At 37.0% G+C, this 25,869-nt stretch overlaps 5 protein-coding genes across 5 annotated transcripts; all 5 read right to left on the bottom strand.

The window, feature by feature from the left end:
- Positions 1-2,892: 2,892 nt before the first annotated feature.
- Positions 2,893-4,716, bottom strand: LOC135677091 (desmethyl-deoxy-podophyllotoxin synthase-like). Its single transcript, XM_065189002.1, has 2 exons — positions 3,805-4,716; positions 2,893-3,723 (listed from the first exon to the last, which is right to left on the bottom strand). Exons 1-2 carry the CDS (start codon positions 4,702-4,704, stop codon positions 3,088-3,090), a joined length of 1,536 nt encoding a protein of 511 aa, XP_065045074.1. The 5' UTR covers positions 4,705-4,716; the 3' UTR covers positions 2,893-3,087.
- A 3,476-nt stretch (positions 4,717-8,192) lies between these two features.
- On the bottom strand, positions 8,193-10,069 carry LOC135677090 (desmethyl-deoxy-podophyllotoxin synthase-like). Its single transcript, XM_065189001.1, has 2 exons — positions 9,158-10,069; positions 8,193-9,074 (listed from the first exon to the last, which is right to left on the bottom strand). The coding sequence occupies exons 1-2, from the start codon at positions 10,055-10,057 to the stop codon at positions 8,439-8,441; spliced, it is 1,536 nt and encodes a 511-aa protein (XP_065045073.1). The 5' UTR covers positions 10,058-10,069; the 3' UTR covers positions 8,193-8,438.
- A 6,118-nt stretch (positions 10,070-16,187) lies between these two features.
- Positions 16,188-18,011, bottom strand: LOC135677089 (desmethyl-deoxy-podophyllotoxin synthase-like). The gene is made up of 2 exons (XM_065189000.1): positions 17,100-18,011; positions 16,188-17,018 (listed from the first exon to the last, which is right to left on the bottom strand). Exons 1-2 carry the CDS (start codon positions 17,997-17,999, stop codon positions 16,383-16,385), a joined length of 1,536 nt encoding a protein of 511 aa, XP_065045072.1. The 5' UTR covers positions 18,000-18,011; the 3' UTR covers positions 16,188-16,382.
- Positions 18,012-21,489: 3,478 nt separating this feature from the next.
- On the bottom strand, positions 21,490-22,402 carry LOC135677088 (cytochrome P450 71D10-like). The gene has a single exon (XM_065188999.1). The coding sequence runs from the start codon at positions 22,364-22,366 to the stop codon at positions 21,734-21,736; it is 633 nt and encodes a 210-aa protein (XP_065045071.1). The 5' UTR covers positions 22,367-22,402; the 3' UTR covers positions 21,490-21,733.
- A 17-nt stretch (positions 22,403-22,419) lies between these two features.
- On the bottom strand, positions 22,420-23,367 carry LOC135677087 (desmethyl-deoxy-podophyllotoxin synthase-like). Its single transcript, XM_065188996.1, has one exon. The coding sequence runs from the start codon at positions 23,353-23,355 to the stop codon at positions 22,435-22,437; it is 921 nt and encodes a 306-aa protein (XP_065045068.1). The 5' UTR covers positions 23,356-23,367; the 3' UTR covers positions 22,420-22,434.
- Positions 23,368-25,869: the final 2,502 nt, after the last annotated feature.

Genomic DNA, 25,869 nt, shown 5'->3' with positions numbered 1-25,869 from the left:
ATTAATATTAAAATTTAAAATCAAATAATAATATATCTAAATTTAAGATGCTGGATAAAAAATCTTTATCTAATCTATGGATGCATCATCATAAGATCCAAAAGCTATAGTAATATCGATGTGTAATGAGAACTAAAGTCGCCTTTTCTTCTTTCATTATCTTTCATAGGATCACTGCGTGATGGATTTAGAGATGAAAGGAAGATGAAAAAAAGATATGCAATTTTTCATTGACTAAATCACGTGACTAAAAGAGATAAGAGAAGATCTATAATTTCTAAATCATGTCACGTATCCATACCCATATATCCATGTATTGTGTGTATCCAATTATTAGTGTATAGTCCCTAAAAGATTCTGTCTATTTATATGCAAGATAAAGAGTCTATGATAAGTAATTATGAGACTCCCTTACATCGAGATCATCCTCTAAAGAATCCTACCATAATTGGACTTTGGTCGATAATCATAATCAAAATTCAATCATATCTATAATATATCTTACCTAATTAGATAGGGTCACATAATCTAACATTCTCGCACTTGACCCATTAATCGGTAAGAAACAAAGAGGTTTAAAATAAAAAAATAAAAAAATTATTTTAAAATAATTTTACCCAATTAGATTATAAAGTTTTAAAAGTTTATATGTACACAAATTAAAAAAAAGCTAATAAGTCTAATAAATATAATAATACTACATTAAATCTAAGTAAAAATATGAGTTAGAGAGATTGTATGTCATCATTGTTATGCTTTCTGCTATGTACCACAACATTGTTAGCCCTTCATAATATAGTCTAAAATGGCTTCTATAATTTATTTTGTCAAGACAATCCTATTATCATATTAAATAATTTTGAACAGAATAATAAAAATAATAACTTTAAATACATAAGCAAGAATATCAATTATTATGTCAACTAAAATATGCATCATCATATCTTTTATGGGTTGCTCGTATACCCAATCATAAGAATATATTCTTTCAAACATTTTAGGTTGTAAGTCCAAGTGAATGGATCAATAATCAATGTAGTGGAACTCAAGTTATTAATTGACATTAGTGATTTCTGAACTCTCTTCTCTAACCATCAAGTACTATATATCATACATAAAGTTATAACAGTACATATCATTTTTAGAGAACAAAGTTACTATGATATGTCAAAATATATCTTCAGCGATTTGGTAATTGAGTCGAACTACATCAAGTCCTAAGATAAAATTTTACAATCATAAAGCTTTATTGATGATCTCAAAGAATGCCACAAAATTAACTTCTAATTTTAAGAATGTAATAATATGACTTTTTGTTTTTCCCTATAAATTACCTGGCCAACTGATATAGATATAAATGTAAAGTGGGATTCCTATTATCAAGATATATTACAAAATTAGCACTTGAAAATACCATCATTTTAAGTTGAACTAATTTCATATATACGAACATATAATCCTTTATCCCTTATGGATATCTTAATAGATTATTTATAGTCTTTCAGTATTTTAATTATTAGGTAACTCTAGTATCTACCCAGTATTTCAACTATAAAACTTATATCTAATCATGCATATGCTTGAGCATATAATAAACTTTCAACTACATATACATAAAAAAAAAATTTATCTGATTATTTTTTATTTTTAAAAATACTTATTTTGGTTAAAACTTTTACTTTTATTATAGTTTAAACAAAATTATATACTAAATCTCTCTAAAACTAGATCAATATATCATTTTTGAGACAATCATAGTAATTCTTGAAATCTATCACTAAATATCTCAATGCTAATAACATAAAATGTCTCATTCATATTAACAATTTTATAATTCTTGACGAGAAATTTCTTAGTTTGGTATAATAAACTAATATCATTACTAGCAAGCAAAATATTATATATATATATATATATATATATATATATATATATATATATAAGACATATAATAAATTTGCTCCCATTGATTTTCATATATAAATACTAATCAAATATAAATAGGAGGCTTCTATTGCTAAGCATTCGAATAAAATATAAAGTATCACTAACTAGTGTTTCTTTATAAAAATATCTCTTAATGATGAGTTGCATGCATTGTTATTTCTTAGTTAATTGTTAGAAAGTTGGAAGACATTAATGGTTTCCCTTAGCAATTCTGTACTAGACGGTGTTATCATTATGAGCCAAGTAACAAGCAGTTTGTTGAATGACGAGTTAAGGAAAAAGATTTCAGCAACAACTCAAATTGATTAGAGAATAAAGAAAGGTAAAAGTTCAAGGATGGAAGCAGTTCACGCACTGGTAAAAGCAAGTCAATATTAAGAAAAAATATTGTGATGAGAAAAGACATTACAAGAATCAATGTAAGAAATCTAACAACAACAAGAAAAAGAGAATTGAAGTAGAGCCTATAGAGTCAAAAGATAATACCACATCTATGAATAGATTTGTCGACTTTTAGATGGTTTCAAGCGTAAAGGCATCTTTATTCCCTTCCACAAAATTATCTATAAACACTTATAATTTTGTGGAAGGGAATAGAGATGTCATTGCTTTACACCTCCAAAAATGGATATATCATTTTGAATATGAATGATAAGCACAAATTGGATATTTTATGCCTTCAAGCGTTGGCTTATGTGATTAAGAGAAGCTTTACAGAATCATTAATGATCAAACAAGCTGTAAAGCAAGAAATCTCAGACCCTTAACTATTATTAAGAGTTTGGTTTAGTTGGATACTTATATCTATCTTTATTCATAATGTCTCTTAGTTGGGCTAGAGATACAGTTGACTAGAAAATAAGCCAAATCAGGATTTTGATGAAATTTTACGGTATTCAAGCTATGCTTTTTCGTAACATTTCAATAATATTTAATTATTTCAAATATCAAAACAGTTATTTCATTATATTATCAACACTGTCTATATGAAGTGTAACAAATTTCTATAACAATGTTGCTCCGATGAGGATGAGTACGAGGATGAGGATGATAACAACGATGATGACACAGGTAAAGACTACTGAGTAGACGTGAATGCATGAAGAACTGAATACGGGTGCGTGTATTTTTGGGTAAAGGTCAGTTCATGGAGAAAGGAATACGAGGGATGGCACGCAGGCAGAGGTCCGACTTCCTCCGGCACGTAATCGAGAAGGTTTCGCTCATGTCCAACTCCTGGGGCATCCCTTCATCTCCCGATGGGAGCTCCCAATCAAAGTTGTAGAGAAGGCTAGCCAGGGAAAGCTCTATGCTCTTCAAACCAAATGACATCCCTGGGCATATCCTCCTGCCTGCTCCGAAAGGTAAGAACTCAAAGTTGGTTCCCTTGAAGTCGACCATGGAATTCCTCCTCTCGAATCTCTCTGGCTCAAACTCAGTGGGATTGTCCCAGTACCGAGGATCCCTTCCCAAGGCCCAAACGTTCACGAATACTCTTGTCTTCTCTGGTATCTGGTAACCAAGAACCTCGCACGTCTCCCGGCACTCTCGGGGGAGCAGCAGAGGAACAGGAGGGTGCAGCCTCAGAGTCTCCTTGATGACCAGTTTCAAGTAGTTCATTCCGTTGATGTCCTTCTCCGTCACCTTTCCCTTTTCTCCGACAGTCTCCCTCACCTCCTCTTGCAACCTTCGCATCACTCTTGGATTCTTCATCAGCTCCGACATGGCCCACTCCATTATTCCTGCGGAGGTCTCGCTGGCCCCACCGAGCATATCCTTTATTGCAAAAGGAATCCAGAAATTAGATTCTCGAAACTGCGACTGTAAGGAAAGATTAGGGTTTCAAAAGGAACATACCAGCATCATGGCTTTCATGTCCTCGTCTGCTAAGGGGAATGACAGGCTACCTTCAGCTTGAACTCTCAGCATGACATCGACCAAGGCCTCCTCCTCCTCCTCCTCCGGTTGCTCTGCGGACTTCCTTTCTCTGCGCTCTTGAATGATGCTATTCAGGATCGCGTCCATGTCACGGTGTAACATCTTCATCTTGAAAGTCGCACCACTGAGAAGTTTAATTATCGGCCATGACGGGAATAAGTCCGCCAAACTGAAGCCTCCGGCAGCTTCCAGCGTTTGCATCACTATCCGTATGAACTCTTTCTGGTACTTGCACTTGCTGCCGATGACGGACCGGGAGCCTATGTCATTAGCCAACAGCACCAATTTCTTACTGAGGTTCACGGTGGAACCAGCGTTGGACAACAGGACTATCGACCGCACAAGATTAAGCACCTCCTCTTCCCGGATAAAGCGAAAAGATTGGACTCGCTTGGCACTCAATAGCTCCACGATGCTCATCTTGCGCAGCTCCCTCCAGTGGAATCCATACGAGGTAAAGCCGACGCCCCTGTCACCGTATGTGGCGGACTGGAGATTCAGGTTAGTGGGCCGAGAGGCGAAGCTGACGTCGTGAGTTTTCATGATCTCAGCAGCCGCTTCGGTAGATGAGACAACGAGGGTGGGGACCTCACCGAGCTTCAGGAGTATCACGGGGCCAAATTTCTTAGATAAGGCAGTGAGGGAACGATGCGGCAGGCCACCCAAGAGATGGTGCAAGCTGCCTATGATAGGGAGCTTAGATGGACCGGGAGGCAGTGTGGCACGAGCTCCGCCACCAGACCTGTTCTTCTTGAGTAGCAGCAGCGAAACGAGGAGGACGAGAAAGGAGAAGAGGAAGGAGGTGCTGGTGAGATCCATGGTTTAATTAGTTTTCTGGTGATGAGGCACCACAGGCCCGTACACCCTTCTTATACACACGACAGTTACGAGTTTCGCATGCAGCTTCCCGGTTCAGTAGTGACGGACGTTCCCGTATCATCACGATAGTTCATCTGGGTCAAAGTCTGGATTGTACAACAAACATAAACATGGGATCCCAACGGTGGCGGTCAAATTCGTCAGCCAATTTAAAATGAGAACAGACTATAAAATCTGATAAATAATTGTTATATATATATATATTATTTTTTCTACAATCTCTGGCCACACCAACTTTCCGTTCGTTACTTGTTTGTTTCGGTCGCAAGCAAGCCGCCATGGACGTGTCCTACTCCGAGGGTATTAGTTTCATTCAGTATATTTTTGACCATGTTTCGGAACGCAATTGTTTCATTGGCCAAGGAAGATCTAACTTTGAAAGATGATCATGATATGGTTTGATTTGCAATTTTCATTCATAATCATCAATATTCTAAATCTGAAGTCCAAATAATAATAAAAACATTAGTTTAGTATCATTTCACGATGTTTTGGGACAGGTTCATTTGGGACAAAGCTTGTGCGGCATGCAAAATAAAAGTCCAAGGTGTAGTCTCTAACACTTAGAGATGCGTCCATGTTCAGAGGCCACCCGTTGTCTTATTTCTTTGAGCATGTCATAAGATGGATGTATGTGAAATTGACAGTGACACAATGATGAGTAAAGACATTAAGAAGATGGTGCAAGCCACCTTCGATAAAAGAGGTTAGATGGATCGGGTGTCAGTCTGGCACTAGCTCATTGACTAGAGCTTGTTATTCTTGTAAGTCGCAGAAGGAAGAGAAATAGGAGGGCGGAGAAAACGTAACCAAGTGTTGGTGAAATCCATGGTTGTATGGAACCGACGAGCAAGAGGCCACTCTTTTTTCTTTTTTTGATAGACATGACAGTGTTTTTTTTTTATACATAATTTCTAGGTTAATTGGTGATGAATGACGTTACCGTATTATAATACAATGGCAGTGTTGGTGGGACATTAGACCGATTTCCTGAGAGATTTGAACATGTGCACGTCGAATTTGACCGTTTTGCTTGTTGATGATTGACGTGACCGTTTGGCATCTCAATCAAATCTCCGGTCATTGGCACTGTTGGTGGGATTGAAACAAACAATTAGCAAACCGAAAGTTTGCATAGCAGGGATCTTAGAAAAACAATATATATAGTAATTATTCATTGTCGCTTATTCTCATTCTATGCAGCAGTAGAATTTGACCGACATTTCGTTTTCCCCATGATTTGATTTTATAGATTATACCTTCGACTTTCCATAATGAATCAGTCACGATTGGATAACTAAACTAAATTAATGATCACAGTGATCGCGATGTTAGTGATATAATTATTTTTTAAGTAAAATAAGAGTACTGATTAAAAAAAACTCAAGATATGAATTTTTTTTTAAGGAAATCATCCTTAATAATATATTCATAAATAGAGATGAGAAACACAATAATAGTTGACGCAATACGAATTCCATCCAAACAAAAACTGCACTTATGGCCACATATATTGGCTCTCTCTTGGGCACATATGCGTGCCCCTAATCAAAATTCCTATACTGAATCAAACTCCTATACATCTATTCACATAACTTGCTTTCGGATGTCATGATGTTATAAGTCTTGATATTTCATGTGGTTGTGATAAATTGAATTTGAGTTATTAGGAGCGAGACTTCTCACGATCTCGACCACAATGCTTCCAAAGAATTATTATATAAACTATCAATCCATCTCATCAAAACATAAAGATTCAAATCCGTCACGACCTCTTTAAGCTGATCTACTATCCATCTATAGCTTCACGCAAGGATCTCCATTTTATTACTTCACCAAAGTTCTTGCTGGTGGTAGGTATCGCCTCCATTGGTGTTTTTAGATCCAACTAGAAGAACATGAATTTGAGGATCGATATGTTCCTACTTTGCCTATCTTATATGTCCGGAACATATTTTCCTTGCCTTAGTTACAAGTCAAAGAAAATTCCTTGCCTTACCTATCTTATGTGTCCGGAACATGTAGTTAGGCTAGACTTTTATTGAATGTGCCTATTGTATATATTTGCATCAGAGAAATTATGGGTTGTGGTTATCATTATTGTTAGGTAATCATTTTATTTTGAATGATTTCGGGCACAACGATCCATTCTTTTATTTCTGATAAAGTTTCAGTTGAAGATAGAATTTCTTCTTGATTTTTGATAAATACAATGACAGACCATGCTCTAGCATAATGGAACATCTATTTGCGAGTCCAAGATGTGACGGGAGGATAATTTAAAAGACTCATGATAATATATGTATTGCTATATATTGATAAGGATCTATATAATTAAGCATCGGGGAAAATTTTGGATGGCATTTGTACAATCATCGGTTGGATATGTAACATGATCGAAAGGTTATCGATCCTCACATCTCCTTTTAGTCATGTGATGAAAGATTATATATCTTCTTTCATCTTTATTTTGTCCATAAATTGATCGCCCATAGTGCTCTTGTGAAAAATAGGAAGAGAGGAGAAAGTGAGTATGGTTCTCTTTACAAAACGGTATCACTAGAGCTTTTGAATTTAATGATGGTACGCTCATAGATTAGATAAATGTTTTTTAGCAGCATCAAAATATACATATCGTAAATTTAAATATATTATTATTTAATTTCAGATTTTGTTATTTAAGTTTTTTACATAATAGTACAAGGATGTTTTTTATACTTGCTAACTATAGTTGTGAAATCAAATATCTTAGATCTACTTGTTAGCACCTTTTGCTCATGAAAATATGTTGTTTTCATTTACGATGCATGAATGATTCATTGATATTGTCGATTTTCTTTTCTATCTAATCTATCTTATCGCCTGCTTTTGGGCGATATAAAATTTTATCATGTTTGATCAATGGACCACTATTGATAGGTTGCTGTTGACAACAGTATCATTGAGGACGGTGGCCTCCAATGGTTGACCTACGAGGCACGAGCAGCACTATTGTGACAATATTTGCTAGCCAAAATTAACGTCAACTGAATGCTGGAGGCCGCATGCAAGCAACGACCATGCCTTATGCAATGATCGTACAAAGGGACATTTAAGGTTTTATTAAAAAGGATGGTTTTACCCCTCATAGGTTAATTCCAATCTATGTCATTATGTTTACATTTCAATTCTACCCTTTCATAAATTAAAAATTTCTTTTATATATCTTATGTAAAAATTATAGTTTTCTCTTTCAAAAATTAAAAATTTTTAATTGATGTCCTCAATTATAAAATTGACTAGAAATACAGTTGGCGATAATATTTAATTATTCATAATATCTCTTATTTGGGCTAGAGATACAGTTGACTAGAAAATAAGCCAAATCAGGATTTTGATGAAATTTTACGGTATTCAAGATATGCTTTTTCGTAACATTCATCCTTTGGCAATAATATTTAATTATTTCAAATATCAAAACGATCATTTCATTATACTAAACAGCCCATAAGAGGACGTCACAAGAAAGAGCCTCCTACACTTTATCAACACTGTGTATATGAAGTGTAACAAATTTCTGTAACAATGCTGCTCCGATGAGGACGATAACGATGACGACGATACGAGTAAAGACTATTGGGTAGAAGTGCATACTTGAAGAAACGACTACGGTTGCATGTATTTTTGGGTAAAGGTCAAGTCATGGAGAAAGGAATACGAGGGATGGCACGTAGGCAGAGGTCCGACTTCCTCCGGCACGTAATCGAGAAGGTCTCGCTCATGTCCAACTCCTGGGGCATCCCTTCATTTCCCGATGGGAGCTCCCAATCAAAGTTGTAGAGAAGGCTAGCCAGGGAAAGCTCTATGCTCTTCAAACCAAATGACATCCCCGGGCATATCCTCCTGCCTGCCCCGAAAGGTAAGAACTCAAAGTTGGTTCCCTTGAAGTCGACCATGGAATTCCTCCTCTCGAATCTCTCTGGCTCAAACTCAGTGGGACTGTCCCAGTATCGAGGATCCCTTCCCAAGGCCCAAACGTTCACGAATACTCTCGTCTTCTCTGGTATCTGGTAACCAAGAACCTCGCACGTCTCCCGGCACTCTCGGGGGAGCAGCAGAGGAACAGGAGGGTGCAGCCTCAGAGTCTCCTTGATGACCAGTTTCAAGTAGTTCATTCCGTTGATGTCCTTCTCCGTCACCTTTCCCTTTTCTCCGACAGTCTCCCTCACCTCCTCTTGCAACTTCCGCATCACTCTTGGATTCCTCATCAGCTCCGACATGGCCCACTCCATTATTCCTGCGGAGGTCTCGCTGGCCCCACCGAGCATATCCTTTATTGCAAAAGGAATCCAGAAATTAGATTCTCGAAACTGCGACTGTAAGGAAAGATTAGGGTTTAAAAAAAAAAGCATACCAGCATCATGGCTTTCATGTCCTCGTCTGCTAAGGGGAATGACAGGCTACCTTCAGCTTGAACTCTCAGCATGACATCGACCAAGGCCTCCTCCTCCTCCTCCTCCGGTTGCTCTGCGGACTTCCTTTCTCTGCGCTCTTGAATGATGCTATTCAGGATCGCGTCCATGTCACGGTGTAACATCTGCATCTTGAAAGTCGCGCCACTGAGAAGTTTAATTATCGGCCATGACGGGAATAAGTCCGCCAAACTGAAGCCTCCGGCAGCTTCCAGCGTTTGCATCACTATCCGTATGAACTCTTTCTGGTACTTGCACTTGCTGCCGATGACGGACCGGCAGCCTATGTCATTAGCCAACAGCACCAATTTCTTACTGAGGTTCACGGTGGAACCAGCGTTGGACAACAGGACTATCGACCGCACAAGATTAAGCACCTCCTCTTCCCGGATAAAGCGAAAAGATTGGACTCGCTTGGCACTCAATAGCTCCACGATGCTCATCTTGCGCAGCTCCCTCCAGTGGAATCCATACGAGGTAAAGCCGACGCCCCTGTCACCGTATGTGGCGGACTGGAGATTCAGGTTAGTGGGCCGAGAGGCGAAGCTGACGTCGTGAGTTTTCATGATCTCAGCAGCCGCTTCGGTAGATGAGACAACGAGGGTGGGGACCTCACCGAGCTTCAGGAGTATCACGGGGCCAAATTTCTTAGATAAGGCAGTGAGGGAACGATGCGGCAGGCCACCCAAGAGATGGTGCAAGCTGCCTATGATAGGGAGCTTAGATGGACCGGGAGGCAGTGTGGCACGAGCTCCGCCACCAGACCTGTTCTTCTTGAGTAGCAGCAGCGAAACGAGGAGGACGAGAAAGGAGAAGAGGAAGGAGGTGCTGGTGAGATCCATGGTTTAATTAGTTTTCTGGTGATGAGGCACCACAGGCCCGTACACCCTTCTTATACACACGACAGTTACGAGTTTCGCATGCAGCTTCCCGGTTCAGTAGTGACGGACGTTCCCGTATCATCACGATAGTTCATCTGGGTCAAAGTCTCGATGGTACAACAAACAAAAACTTGTGATCACAATGGTGGCGGTCAAATTCGTCAGCCACTTTAAAATGAGAACAAACTATAAAATCTGATAAATAATTGTTATATATATATATATTTATATATATTATTTTTTCTACAATCTCTGCAACGCCAACTTTCCGTTCGTTACTTGATTGTTTCGGTCGCAAGCAAGCCGCCATGGACGTGTCCTACTCCGAGGGTATTAGTTTCATTCTGTATATCTTTGACCATGTTTGGGAACGCAATTGTTTCGTTGGTCAAGGAAAATCTAACTTTGAAAGATGATCGTGATATGGTTTGATTTGCAATTTTCATTCATAATCATCTATATTCTAAATCTGTAAGTCCAAATAATAATAAAAACATTAGTTTAGTATCATTTCACGATGTTTTGGGACAGGTTCATTTGGGACAAAGCTTGTGCGGCGGCATTCAAAAGAAAAGTCCAACGTGTAGTCTCTAACACTTAGAGATGCGTTCATGTTCAGAGGCCATCCGTTGTATTATTTCTTTGAACATGTCATAAGACGGATGTACATGAAATACACAAGTTGAAGTCAAATCAATAGTCCTACTTTGATCCAAATTAATATATCCAAGTTTGGACTGTTGAACACATTAAATAGCTATTTTATTCTGGGCACTAACGAATTTTGGGTGCAACCCAAAGGAAGCAACAATTTGGGAATCTGCATGTATCCAGTACACGCAGCAATGAAAGGCCACTCTCAATCGATGCAAAAAACACATCGGCGTATCCCATAAATTCGTAAGACAGTGACGAGTGAACGGTTGATAATGTAAGAGTTGATTGATAGTTACCTTTACCGCTCTCTCTGGCGCACAAATCAACAGTTCATGTCATATTATTGATTATGTCCGCACCTGCAAAGTGTTTCCTACTTGTCTTTGTATCTAAAGGTTTTAAGGGCCCTATCCTGATCCCACGATTTTTAAGGTCAGAGCTGAACGAAAAATTCTGGACTTTGTTGGATGATGATGTTGTATATATTGATTACACTCATTTAGTTAATTAATTGATTATAGAAATATGATATACGATCGTTATAACTAATATTGATAGTCAAATTTAATATGGTATTATATTTATTGAACTTATTGATTTGTTTTATAAAAATTTATGTGCATTTGTAAATTATTTTTTTTAAAAAAATTATAATCTAATTAAATATAATTTTTTTTAAATAAATTTATTTTTATATTTTATATTTTTTATCTTATCAATTAATGGGCTAAGTGAAAAAAAAAAGATTATGTTATCTTATCTAATTTGATAAGATATATTATGAATATGATTGGATTCTGATTATAATAATCGATCAAGAAAATTTAATTATGATATGATTCCTTAGAATATGACAATGATAGGATGAATTCTCTTAATTATTTATCATAGATCCTATGTTCTCGCTCATAGAAAAATAAGATTTTCTAAGATAAAAAAATACTTGAATATACAGATATGTAAATAAGAGGAGATATAAATATATGATATTATTGAGAGATTTTAGATATTTTCTGATCATTCTTTTATCCATAATTCATCGTTCATAATAACCTTATGAAACATGATTCGTAACGTGGTAAGACACTATATAGATGTGAAAGCCGCCTACGATATGAGGTTAGATGGACCGAGTGAAGTAGTAGTAGTAGGAGGAAGAGAAAGTCGAGGGCGAACAGTAACGCGTGTCGGTGAAATCCATAGTTGCATGCGAACTAAGGAGCAAGAGGCCCCACCTTTTCTTTTTGATAGACATGACAGTGCTTACGATTTTTGTACATAGTTGATAGGTTAATTGGTGATTATTGACGTGACCGTATCATACTATGGTAGCTCAATCAAATCAACTGTTCATGGCAATTTTGGTGGGACTTTTATGACCTTCTCACTGAGAGATTTGAATCTGTGCACGTCGAATTTGACCGTCTCATTTAATGACGTTGACGTGACCGTATCATGCTATGGCAGCTCGTGATCATGGCAGTGTTGGTGGGAGTTTTGACCGTTGAACTGAGAGATTTGAACTTGTGCACGTGGAATTTGACACAATGATGTTGATGAACATTTTGATTTTGATGCATAGCTATGTTATCCGTCGTCTATAAGAAATATTTTTTTACATATTTTGATATATATAATATTTTTATTTATTAAAAAATAAGATGACCAACTGATTGATCAGATTTTTCAATCATTTATTTTTTTAAAGAGACGAGTGGAATTTCCGATTTAGCTTTTTATTACATTCCCATATCGGAATGCCTTTTGTAACCCGTTGATTTAGTTAAGAAAATTTATTTTTTTTGAAATAAAAAGTCATATCACTAATATCTCGATCATTTTGACCATTAATTTAGTTATCCAATCGTGACTGATTCATTATGGAAAGTCAAAGGTATAATATCTAAAATCAAATCATGAGGACAACAAAATGCCGGTCAAATTCTACTGCTACACAAGAATGAATGAGAATAAGCGATAGCGAATAATTACTATATATTGTTTTTCTAAGATCCCTGCTTTGCAGACTTTCCGTTTGCTAATTGTTTGTTTCAATCACATGCATACTTTAGTCTTGAGCATGTCGTGTCAGATAAGGTTATGAATCGTGAACTTTTAACGTATCACCATCAAACTATGTCCTGTCCAAAAGCTATTAAATTTATATTTCGTTTAAGCAAGTTGTAAGACACTTCAAAATGCATGCTTATGAATTTCCAGTCGACATATAATAATTTAATTATTCGTGTCAAACTTTTCCTCCGATATCAGACTCATAGGAAAACTCATATCATTCTTCAAGTCACGTCTATGTACATAAACATAAGCTGCGTTACCATTATGTAATCCGTTTTTATGCGACGTAATACTCATCTCATATGAACTTGATTAGTTTAGGCTCTGCTCGTGACAGCAGCCTTATGTGGTTAGTGAGTTGATGCCTTGAACTCTTTGGCAACCTTAATCGTCTACGCTAACAAGTTCGTTGTCGATTGAAACAGTTCATCCTTATGCTATTATACAAAAAAAATATTAATATTAAAATTTAAAATCAAATAATAATATATCTAAATTTAAGATGCTGGATAAAAAATCTTTATCTAATCTATGGATGCATCATCATAAGATCCAAAAGCTATAGTAATATCGATGTGTAATGAGAACTAAAGTCGTCTTTTCTTCTTTCATTATCTTTCATAGGATCACTGCGTGATGGATTTAGAGATGAAAGGAAGATGAAAAAAAGATATGCAATTTTTCATTGACTAAATCACGTGACTAAAAGAGATAAGAGAAGATCTATAATTTCTAAATCATGTCACGTATCCATACCCATATATCCATGTATTGTGTGTATCCAATTATTAGTGTATAGTCCCTAAAAGATTCTGTCTATTTATATGCAAGATAAAGAGTCTATGATAAGTAATTATGAGACTCCCTTACATCGAGATCATCCTCTAAAGAATCCTACCATAATTGGACTTTGGTCGATAATCATAATCAAAATTCAATCATATCTATAATATATCTTACCTAATTAGATAGGGTCACATAATCTAACATTCTCGCACTTGACCCATTAATCGGTAAGAAACAAAGAGGTTTAAAATAAAAAAATAAAAAAATTATTTTAAAATAATTTTACCCAATTAGATTATAAAGTTTTAAAAGTTTATATGTACACAAATTAAAAAAAAGGCTAATAAGTCTAATAAATATAATAATACTACATTAAATCTAAGTAAAAATATGAGTTAGAGAGATTGTATGTCATCAATGTTATGCTTTCTGCTATGTACCACAACATTGTTAGCCCTTCATAATATAGTCTAAAATGGCTTCTATAATTTATTTTGTCAAGACAATCCTATTATCATATTAAATAATTTTGAACAGAATAATAAAAATAATAACTTTAAATACATAAGCAAGAATATCAATTATTATGTCAACTAAAATATGCATCATCATATCTTTTATGGGTTGCTCGTATACCCAATCATAAGAATATATTCTTTCAAACATTTTAGGTTGTAAGTCCAAGTGAATGGATCAATAATCAATGTAGTGGAACTCAAGTTATTAATTGACATTAGTGATTTCTGAACTCTCTTCTCTAACCATCAAGTACTATATATCATACATAAAGTTATAACAGTACATATCATTTTTAGAGAACAAAGTTACTATGATATGTCAAAATATATCTTCAGCGATTTGGTAATTGAGTCGAACTACATCAAGTCCTAAGATAAAATTTTACAATCATAAAGCTTTATTGATGATCTCAAAGAATGCCACAAAATTAACTTCTAATTTTAAGAATGTAATAATATGACTTTTTGTTTTTCCCTATAAATTACCTGGCCAACTGATATAGATATAAATGTAAAGTGGGATTCCTATTATCAAGATATATTACAAAATTAGCACTTGAAAATACCATCATTTTAAGTTGAACTAATTTCATATATACGAACATATAATCCTTTATCCCTTATGGATATCTTAATAGATTATTTATAGTCTTTCAGTATTTTAATTATTAGGTAACTCTAGTATCTACCCAGTATTTCAACTATAAAACTTATATCTAATCATGCATATGCTTGAGCATATAATAAACTTTCAACTACATATACATAAAAAAAAATTTTATCTGATTATTTTTTATTTTTAAAAATACTTATTTTGGTTAAAACTTTTACTTTTATTATAGTTTAAACAAAATTATATACTAAATCTCTCTAAAACTAGATCAATATATCATTTTTGAGACAGTCATAGTAATTCTTGAAATCTATCACTAAATATCTCAATGCTAATAACATAAAATGTCTCATTCATATTAACAATTTTATAATTCTTGATGAGAAATTTCTTAGTTTGGTATAATAAACTAATATCATTACTAGCAAGCAAAATATTTTATATATATATATATATATATATATATATATATATATATATATATATATATAAGACATATAATAAATTTGCTCCCATTGATTTTCATATATAAATACTAATCAAATATAAATAGGAGGCTTCTATTGCTAAGCATTCGAATAAAATATAAAGTATCACTAACTAGTGTTTCTTTATAAAAATATCTCTTAATGATGAGTTGCATGCATTGTTATTTCTTAGTTAATTGTTAGAAAGTTGGAAGACATTAATGGTTTCCCTTAGCAATTCTGTACTAGACGGTGTTATCATTATGAGCCAAGTAACAAGCAGTTTGTTGAATGACGAGTTAAGGAAAAAGATTTCAGCAACAACTCAAATTGATTAGCGAATAAAGAAAGGTAAAAGTTCAAGGATGGAAGCAGTTCACGCACTGGTAAAAGCAAGTCAATATTAAGAAAAAATATTGTGATGAGAAAAGACATTACAAGAATCAATGTAAGAAATCTAACAACAACAAGAAAAAGAGAATTGAAGTAGAGCCTATAGAGTCAAAAGATAATACCACATCTATGAATAGATTTGTCGACTTTTAGATGGTTTCAAGCGTAAAGGCATCTTTATTCCCTTCCACAAAATTATCTATAAACACTTATAATTTTGTGGAAGGGAATAGAGATGTCATTGCTTTACACCTCCAAAAATGGATATATCATTTTGAATATGAATGATAAGCACAAATTGGATATTTTATGCCTTCAAGCGTTGGCTTATGTGATTAAGAGAAGCTTTACAGAATCATTAATGATCAAACAAGCTGTAAAGCAAGAAATCTCAGACCCTTAACTATTATTAAGAGTTTGGTTTAGTTGGATACTTATATCTATCTTTATTCATAATGTCTCTTAGTTGGGCTAGAGATACAGTTGACTAGAAAATAAGCCAAATCAGGATTTTGATGAAATTTTACGGTATTCAAGCTATGCTTTTTCGTAACATTTCAATAATATTTAATTATTTCAAATATCAAAACAGTTATTTCATTATATTATCAACACTGTCTATATGAAGTGTAACAAATTTCTATAACAATGTTGCTCCGATGAGGATGAGTACGAGGATGAGGATGATAACAACGATGATGACACAGGTAAAGACTACTGAGTAGACGTGAATGCATGAAGAACTGAATACGGGTGCGTGTATTTTTGGGTAAAGGTCAGTTCATGGAGAAAGGAATACGAGGGATGGCACGCAGGCAGAGGTCCGACTTCCTCCGGCACGTAATCGAGAAGGTTTCGCTCATGTCCAACTCCTGGGGCATCCCTTCATCTCCCGATGGGAGCTCCCAATCAAAGTTGTAGAGAAGGCTAGCCAGGGAAAGCTCTATGCTCTTCAAACCAAATGACATCCCTGGGCATATCCTCCTGCCTGCTCCGAAAGGTAAGAACTCAAAGTTGGTTCCCTTGAAGTCGACCATGGAATTCCTCCTCTCGAATCTCTCTGGCTCAAACTCAGTGGGATTGTCCCAGTACCGAGGATCCCTTCCCAAGGCCCAAACGTTCACGAATACTCTTGTCTTCTCTGGTATCTGGTAACCAAGAACCTCGCACGTCTCCCGGCACTCTCGGGGGAGCAGCAGAGGAACAGGAGGGTGCAGCCTCAGAGTCTCCTTGATGACCAGTTTCAAGTAGTTCATTCCGTTGATGTCCTTCTCCGTCACCTTTCCCTTTTCTCCGACAGTCTCCCTCACCTCCTCTTGCAACCTTCGCATCACTCTTGGATTCTTCATCAGCTCCGACATGGCCCACTCCATTATTCCTGCGGAGGTCTCGCTGGCCCCACCGAGCATATCCTTTATTGCAAAAGGAATCCAGAAATTAGATTCTCGAAACTGCGACTGTAAGGAAAGATTAGGGTTTCAAAAGGAACATACCAGCATCATGGCTTTCATGTCCTCGTCTGCTAAGGGGAATGACAGGCTACCTTCAGCTTGAACTCTCAGCATGACATCGACCAAGGCCTCCTCCTCCTCCTCCTCCGGTTGCTCTGCGGACTTCCTTTCTCTGCGCTCTTGAATGATGCTATTCAGGATCGCGTCCATGTCACGGTGTAACATCTTCATCTTGAAAGTCGCACCACTGAGAAGTTTAATTATCGGCCATGACGGGAATAAGTCCGCCAAACTGAAGCCTCCGGCAGCTTCCAGCGTTTGCATCACTATCCGTATGAACTCTTTCTGGTACTTGCACTTGCTGCCGATGACGGACCGGGAGCCTATGTCATTAGCCAACAGCACCAATTTCTTACTGAGGTTCACGGTGGAACCAGCGTTGGACAACAGGACTATCGACCGCACAAGATTAAGCACCTCCTCTTCCCGGATAAAGCGAAAAGATTGGACTCGCTTGGCACTCAATAGCTCCACGATGCTCATCTTGCGCAGCTCCCTCCAGTGGAATCCATACGAGGTAAAGCCGACGCCCCTGTCACCGTATGTGGCGGACTGGAGATTCAGGTTAGTGGGCCGAGAGGCGAAGCTGACGTCGTGAGTTTTCATGATCTCAGCAGCCGCTTCGGTAGATGAGACAACGAGGGTGGGGACCTCACCGAGCTTCAGGAGTATCACGGGGCCAAATTTCTTAGATAAGGCAGTGAGGGAACGATGCGGCAGGCCACCCAAGAGATGGTGCAAGCTGCCTATGATAGGGAGCTTAGATGGACCGGGAGGCAGTGTGGCACGAGCTCCGCCACCAGACCTGTTCTTCTTGAGTAGCAGCAGCGAAACGAGGAGGACGAGAAAGGAGAAGAGGAAGGAGGTGCTGGTGAGATCCATGGTTTAATTAGTTTTCTGGTGATGAGGCACCACAGGCCCGTACACCCTTCTTATACACACGACAGTTACGAGTTTCGCATGCAGCTTCCCGGTTCAGTAGTGACGGACGTTCCCGTATCATCACGATAGTTCATCTGGGTCAAAGTCTGGATTGTACAACAAACATAAACATGGGATCCCAACGGTGGCGGTCAAATTCGTCAGCCAATTTAAAATGAGAACAGACTATAAAATCTGATAAATAATTGTTATATATATATATATTATTTTTTCTACAATCTCTGGCCACACCAACTTTCCGTTCGTTACTTGTTTGTTTCGGTCGCAAGCAAGCCGCCATGGACGTGTCCTACTCCGAGGGTATTAGTTTCATTCAGTATATTTTTGACCATGTTTCGGAACGCAATTGTTTCATTGGCCAAGGAAGATCTAACTTTGAAAGATGATCATGATATGGTTTGATTTGCAATTTTCATTCATAATCATCAATATTCTAAATCTGAAGTCCAAATAATAATAAAAACATTAGTTTAGTATCATTTCACGATGTTTTGGGACAGGTTCATTTGGGACAAAGCTTGTGCGGCATGCAAAATAAAAGTCCAAGGTGTAGTCTCTAACACTTAGAGATGCGTCCATGTTCAGAGGCCACCCGTTGTCTTATTTCTTTGAGCATGTCATAAGATGGATGTATGTGAAATTGACAGTGACACAATGATGAGTAAAGACATTAAGAAGATGGTGCAAGCCACCTTCGATAAAAGAGGTTAGATGGATCGGGTGTCAGTCTGGCACTAGCTCATTGACTAGAGCTTGTTATTCTTGTAAGTCGCAGAAGGAAGAGAAATAGGAGGGCGGAGAAAACGTAACCAAGTGTTGGTGAAATCCATGGTTGTATGGAACCGACGAGCAAGAGGCCACTCTTTTTTCTTTTTTTGATAGACATGACAGTGTTTTTTTTTTATACATAATTTCTAGGTTAATTGGTGATGAATGACGTTACCGTATTATAATACAATGGCAGTGTTGGTGGGACATTAGACCGATTTCCTGAGAGATTTGAACATGTGCACGTCGAATTTGACCGTTTTGCTTGTTGATGATTGACGTGACCGTTTGGCATCTCAATCAAATCTCCGGTCATTGGCACTGTTGGTGGGATTGAAACAAACAATTAGCAAACCGAAAGTTTGCATAGCAGGGATCTTAGAAAAACAATATATATAGTAATTATTCATTGTCGCTTATTCTCATTCTATGCAGCAGTAGAATTTGACCGACATTTCGTTTTCCCCATGATTTGATTTTATAGATTATACCTTCGACTTTCCATAATGAATCAGTCACGATTGGATAACTAAACTAAATTAATGATCACAGTGATCGCGATGTTAGTGATATAATTATTTTTTAAGTAAAATAAGAGTACTGATTAAAAAAAACTCAAGATATGAATTTTTTTTTAAGGAAATCATCCTTAATAATATATTCATAAATAGAGATGAGAAACACAATAATAGTTGACGCAATACGAATTCCATCCAAACAAAAACTGCACTTATGGCCACATATATTGGCTCTCTCTTGGGCACATATGCGTGCCCCTAATCAAAATTCCTATACTGAATCAAACTCCTATACATCTATTCACATAACTTGCTTTCGGATGTCATGATGTTATAAGTCTTGATATTTCATGTGGTTGTGATAAATTGAATTTGAGTTATTAGGAGCGAGACTTCTCACGATCTCGACCACAATGCTTCCAAAGAATTATTATATAAACTATCAATCCATCTCATCAAAACATAAAGATTCAAATCCGTCACGACCTCTTTAAGCTGATCTACTATCCATCTATAGCTTCACGCAAGGATCTCCATTTTATTACTTCACCAAAGTTCTTGCTGGTGGTAGGTATCGCCTCCATTGGTGTTTTTAGATCCAACTAGAAGAACATGAATTTGAGGATCGATATGTTCCTACTTTGCCTATCTTATATGTCCGGAACATATTTTCCTTGCCTTAGTTACAAGTCAAAGAAAATTCCTTGCCTTACCTATCTTATGTGTCCGGAACATGTAGTTAGGCTAGACTTTTATTGAATGTGCCTATTGTATATATTTGCATCAGAGAAATTATGGGTTGTGGTTATCATTATTGTTAGGTAATCATTTTATTTTGAATGATTTCGGGCACAACGATCCATTCTTTTATTTCTGATAAAGTTTCAGTTGAAGATAGAATTTCTTCTTGATTTTTGATAAATACAATGACAGACCATGCTCTAGCATAATGGAACATCTATTTGCGAGTCCAAGATGTGACGGGAGGATAATTTAAAAGACTCATGATAATATATGTATTGCTATATATTGATAAGGATCTATATAATTAAGCATCGGGGAAAATTTTGGATGGCATTTGTACAATCATCGGTTGGATATGTAACATGATCGAAAGGTTATCGATCCTCACATCTCCTTTTAGTCATGTGATGAAAGATTATATATCTTCTTTCATCTTTATTTTGTCCATAAATTGATCGCCCATAGTGCTCTTGTGAAAAATAGGAAGAGAGGAGAAAGTGAGTATGGTTCTCTTTACAAAACGGTATCACTAGAGCTTTTGAATTTAATGATGGTACGCTCATAGATTAGATAAATGTTTTTTAGCAGCATCAAAATATACATATCGTAAATTTAAATATATTATTATTTAATTTCAGATTTTGTTATTTAAGTTTTTTACATAATAGTACAAGGATGTTTTTTATACTTGCTAACTATAGTTGTGAAATCAAATATCTTAGATCTACTTGTTAGCACCTTTTGCTCATGAAAATATGTTGTTTTCATTTACGATGCATGAATGATTCATTGATATTGTCGATTTTCTTTTCTATCTAATCTATCTTATCGCCTGCTTTTGGGCGATATAAAATTTTATCATGTTTGATCAATGGACCACTATTGATAGGTTGCTGTTGACAACAGTATCATTGAGGACGGTGGCCTCCAATGGTTGACCTACGATGCACGAGCAGCACTATTGTGACAATATTTGCTAGCCAAAATTAACGTCAACTGAATGCTGGAGGCCGCATGCAAGCAACGACCATGCCTTATGCAATGATCGTACAAAGGGACATTTAAGGTTTTATTAAAAAGGATGGTTTTACCCCTCATAGGTTAATTCCAATCTATGTCATTATGTTTACATTTCAATTCTACCCTTTCATAAATTAAAAATTTCTTTTATATATCTTATGTAAAAATTATAGTTTTCTCTTTCAAAAATTAAAAATTTTTAATTGATGTCCTCAATTATAAAATTGACTAGAAATACAGTTGGCGATAATATTTAATTATTCATAATATCTCTTATTTGGGCTAGAGATACAGTTGACTAGAAAATAAGCCAAATCAGGATTTTGATGAAATTTTACGGTATTCAAGATATGCTTTTTCGTAACATTCATCCTTTGGCAATAATATTTAATTATTTCAAATATCAAAACGATCATTTCATTATACTAAACAGCCCATAAGAGGACGTCACAAGAAAGAGCCTCCTACACTTTATCAACACTGTGTATATGAAGTGTAACAAATTTCTGTAACAATGCTGCTCCGATGAGGACGATAACGATGACGACGATACGAGTAAAGACTATTGGGTAGAAGTGCATACTTGAAGAAACGACTACGGTTGCATGTATTTTTGGGTAAAGGTCAAGTCATGGAGAAAGGAATACGAGGGATGGCACGTAGGCAGAGGTCCGACTTCCTCCGGCACGTAATCGAGAAGGTCTCGCTCATGTCCAACTCCTGGGGCATCCCTTCATTTCCCGATGGGAGCTCCCAATCAAAGTTGTAGAGAAGGCTAGCCAGGGAAAGCTCTATGCTCTTCAAACCAAATGACATCCCCGGGCATATCCTCCTGCCTGCCCCGAAAGGTAAGAACTCAAAGTTGGTTCCCTTGAAGTCGACCATGGAATTCCTCCTCTCGAATCTCTCTGGCTCAAACTCAGTGGGACTGTCCCAGTATCGAGGATCCCTTCCCAAGGCCCAAACGTTCACGAATACTCTCGTCTTCTCTGGTATCTGGTAACCAAGAACCTCGCACGTCTCCCGGCACTCTCGGGGGAGCAGCAGAGGAACAGGAGGGTGCAGCCTCAGAGTCTCCTTGATGACCAGTTTCAAGTAGTTCATTCCGTTGATGTCCTTCTCCGTCACCTTTCCCTTTTCTCCGACAGTCTCCCTCACCTCCTCTTGCAACTTCCGCATCACTCTTGGATTCCTCATCAGCTCCGACATGGCCCACTCCATTATTCCTGCGGAGGTCTCGCTGGCCCCACCGAGCATATCCTTTATTGCAAAAGGAATCCAGAAATTAGATTCTCGAAACTGCGACTGTAAGGAAAGATTAGGGTTTAAAAAAAAAAGCATACCAGCATCATGGCTTTCATGTCCTCGTCTGCTAAGGGGAATGACAGGCTACCTTCAGCTTGAACTCTCAGCATGACATCGACCAAGGCCTCCTCCTCCTCCTCCTCCTCCGGTTGCTCTGCGGACTTCCTTTCTCTGCGCTCTTGAATGATGCTATTCAGGATCGCGTCCATGTCACGGTGTAACATCTGCATCTTGAAAGTCGCGCCACTGAGAAGTTTAATTATCGGCCATGACGGGAATAAGTCCGCCAAACTGAAGCCTCCGGCAGCTTCCAGCGTTTGCATCACTATCCGTATGAACTCTTTCTGGTACTTGCACTTGCTGCCGATGACGGACCGGGAGCCTATGTCATTAGCCAACAGCACCAATTTCTTACTGAGGTTCACGGTGGAACCAGCGTTGGACAACAGGACTATCGACCGCACAAGATTAAGCACCTCCTCTTCCCGGATAAAGCGAAAAGATTGGACTCGCTTGGCACTCAATAGCTCCACGATGCTCATCTTGCGCAGCTCCCTCCAGTGGAATCCATACGAGGTAAAGCCGACGCCCCTGTCACCGTATGTGGCGGACTGGAGATTCAGGTTAGTGGGCCGAGAGGCGAAGCTGACGTCGTGAGTTTTCATGATCTCAGCAGCCGCTTCGGTAGATGAGACAACGAGGGTGGGGACCTCACCGAGCTTCAGGAGTATCACGGGGCCAAATTTCTTAGATAAGGCAGTGAGGGAACGATGCGGCAGGCCACCCAAGAGATGGTGCAAGCTGCCTATGATAGGGAGCTTAGATGGACCGGGAGGCAGTGTGGCACGAGCTCCGCCACCAGACCTGTTCTTCTTGAGTAGCAGCAGCGAAACGAGGAGGACGAGAAAGGAGAAGAGGAAGGAGGTGCTGGTGAGATCCATGGTTTAATTAGTTTTCTGGTGATGAGGCGCCACAGGCCCGTACACCCTTCTTATACACACGACAGTTACGAGTTTCGCATGCAGCTTCCCGGTTCAGTAGTGACGGACGTTCCCGTATCATCACGATAGTTCATCTGGGTCAAAGTCTCGATGGTACAACAAACAAAAACTTGTGATCACAATGGTGGCGGTCAAATTCGTCAGCCACTTTAAAATGAGAACAAACTATAAAATCTGATAAATAATTGTTATATATATATATATTTATATATATTATTTTTTCTACAATCTCTGCAACGCCAACTTTCCGTTCGTTACTTGATTGTTTCGGTCGCAAGCAAGCCGCCATGGACGTGTCCTACTCCGAGGGTATTAGTTTCATTCTGTATATCTTTGACCATGTTTGGGAACGCAATTGTTTCGTTGGTCAAGGAAAATCTAACTTTGAAAGATGATCGTGATATGGTTTGATTTGCAATTTTCATTCATAATCATCTATATTCTAAATCTGTAAGTCCAAATAATAATAAAAACATTAGTTTAGTATCATTTCACGATGTTTTGGGACAGGTTCATTTGGGACAAAGCTTGTGCGGCGGCATTCAAAAGAAAAGTCCAACGTGTAGTCTCTAACACTTAGAGATGCGTTCATGTTCAGAGGCCATCCGTTGTATTATTTCTTTGAACATGTCATAAGACGGATGTACATGAAATACACAAGTTGAAGTCAAATCAATAGTCCTACTTTGATCCAAATTAATATATCCAAGTTTGGACTGTTGAACACATTAAATAGCTATTTTATTCTGGGCACTAACGAATTTTGGGTGCAACCCAAAGGAAGCAACAATTTGGGAATCTGCATGTATCCAGTACACGCAGCAATGAAAGGCCACTCTCAATCGATGCAAAAAACACATCGGCGTATCCCATAAATTCGTAAGACAGTGACGAGTGAACGGTTGATAATGTAAGAGTTGATTGATAGTTACCTTTACCGCTCTCTCTGGCGCACAAATCAACAGTTCATGTCATATTATTGATTATGTCCGCACCTGCAAAGTGTTTCCTACTTGTCTTTGTATCTAAAGGTTTTAAGGGCCCTATCCTGATCCCACGATTTTTAAGGTCAGAGCTGAACGAAAAATTCTGGACTTTGTTGGATGATGATGTTGTATATATTGATTACACTCATTTAGTTAATTAATTGATTATAGAAATATGATATACGATCGTTATAACTAATATTGATAGTCAAATTTAATATGGTATTATATTTATTGAACTTATTGATTTGTTTTATAAAAATTTATGTGCATTTGTAAATTATTTTTTTTAAAAAATTATAATCTAATTAAATATAATTTTTTTTAAATAAATTTATTTTTATATTTTATATTTTTTATCTTATCAATTAATGGGCTAAGTGAAAAAAAAAAGATTATGTTATCTTATCTAATTTGATAAGATATATTATGAATATGATTGGATTCTGATTATAATAATCGATCAAGAAAATTTAATTATGATATGATTCCTTAGAATATGACAATGATAGGATGAATTCTCTTAATTATTTATCATAGATCCTATGTTCTCGCTCATAGAAAAATAAGATTTTCTAAGATAAAAAAATACTTGAATATACAGATATGTAAATAAGAGGAGATATAAATATATGATATTATTGAGAGATTTTAGATATTTTCTGATCATTCTTTTATCCATAATTCATCGTTCATAATAACCTTATGAAACATGATTCGTAACGTGGTAAGACACTATATAGATGTGAAAGCCGCCTACGATATGAGGTTAGATGGACCGAGTGAAGTAGTAGTAGTAGGAGGAAGAGAAAGTCGAGGGCGAACAGTAACGCGTGTCGGTGAAATCCATAGTTGCATGCGAACTAAGGAGCAAGAGGCCCCACCTTTTCTTTTTGATAGACATGACAGTGCTTACGATTTTTGTACATAGTTGATAGGTTAATTGGTGATTATTGACGTGACCGTATCATACTATGGTAGCTCAATCAAATCAACTGTTCATGGCAATTTTGGTGGGACTTTTATGACCTTCTCACTGAGAGATTTGAATCTGTGCACGTCGAATTTGACCGTCTCATTTAATGACGTTGACGTGACCGTATCATGCTATGGCAGCTCGTGATCATGGCAGTGTTGGTGGGAGTTTTGACCGTTGAACTGAGAGATTTGAACTTGTGCACGTGGAATTTGACACAATGATGTTGATGAACATTTTGATTTTGATGCATAGCTATGTTATCCGTCGTCTATAAGAAATATTTTTTTACATATTTTGATATATATAATATTTTTATTTATTAAAAAATAAGATGACCAACTGATTGATCAGATTTTTCAATCATTTATTTTTTTAAAGAGACGAGTGGAATTTCCGATTTAGCTTTTTATTACATTCCCATATCGGAATGCCTTTTGTAACCCGTTGATTTAGTTAAGAAAATTTATTTTTTTTGAAATAAAAAGTCAT

Source organism: Musa acuminata, chromosome BXJ1-6, assembly GCF_036884655.1.
Source record: "Musa acuminata AAA Group cultivar baxijiao chromosome BXJ1-6, Cavendish_Baxijiao_AAA, whole genome shotgun sequence".
Lineage (NCBI taxonomy): Eukaryota > Viridiplantae > Streptophyta > Magnoliopsida > Zingiberales > Musaceae > Musa > Musa acuminata.
The sequence above is the reverse complement of the archived record's forward strand: the minus strand, read 5'-3'. Positions and strand labels throughout refer to the sequence as shown.

What these genes read in the sequence shown, in the direction of transcription:
- LOC135677089 (XM_065189000.1), bottom strand. Translation starts at nt 17,999, where the DNA reads ATGGATCTCACCAGCACCTCCTTCCTCTTCTCCTTTCTCGTCCTCCTC. An exon ending in ACATGAAAGCCATGATGCTG is followed by an intron (nt 17,019 to 17,099) that starts GTATGTTCCTTT and finishes TTTGCAATAAAG; the next exon opens with GATATGCTCGGTGGGGCCAG.
- LOC135677087 (XM_065188996.1), bottom strand. Translation starts at nt 23,355, where the DNA reads ATGGATCTCACCAGCACCTCCTTCCTCTTCTCCTTTCTCGTCCTCCTC.
- LOC135677088 (XM_065188999.1), bottom strand. Translation starts at nt 22,366, where the DNA reads ATGCTCGGTGGGGCCAGCGAGACCTCCGCAGGAATAATGGAGTGGGCC.
- LOC135677090 (XM_065189001.1), bottom strand. Translation starts at nt 10,057, where the DNA reads ATGGATCTCACCAGCACCTCCTTCCTCTTCTCCTTTCTCGTCCTCCTC. An exon ending in ACATGAAAGCCATGATGCTG is followed by an intron (nt 9,075 to 9,157) that starts GTATGCTTTTTT and finishes TTTGCAATAAAG; the next exon opens with GATATGCTCGGTGGGGCCAG.
- LOC135677091 (XM_065189002.1), bottom strand. Translation starts at nt 4,704, where the DNA reads ATGGATCTCACCAGCACCTCCTTCCTCTTCTCCTTTCTCGTCCTCCTC. An exon ending in ACATGAAAGCCATGATGCTG is followed by an intron (nt 3,724 to 3,804) that starts GTATGTTCCTTT and finishes TTTGCAATAAAG; the next exon opens with GATATGCTCGGTGGGGCCAG.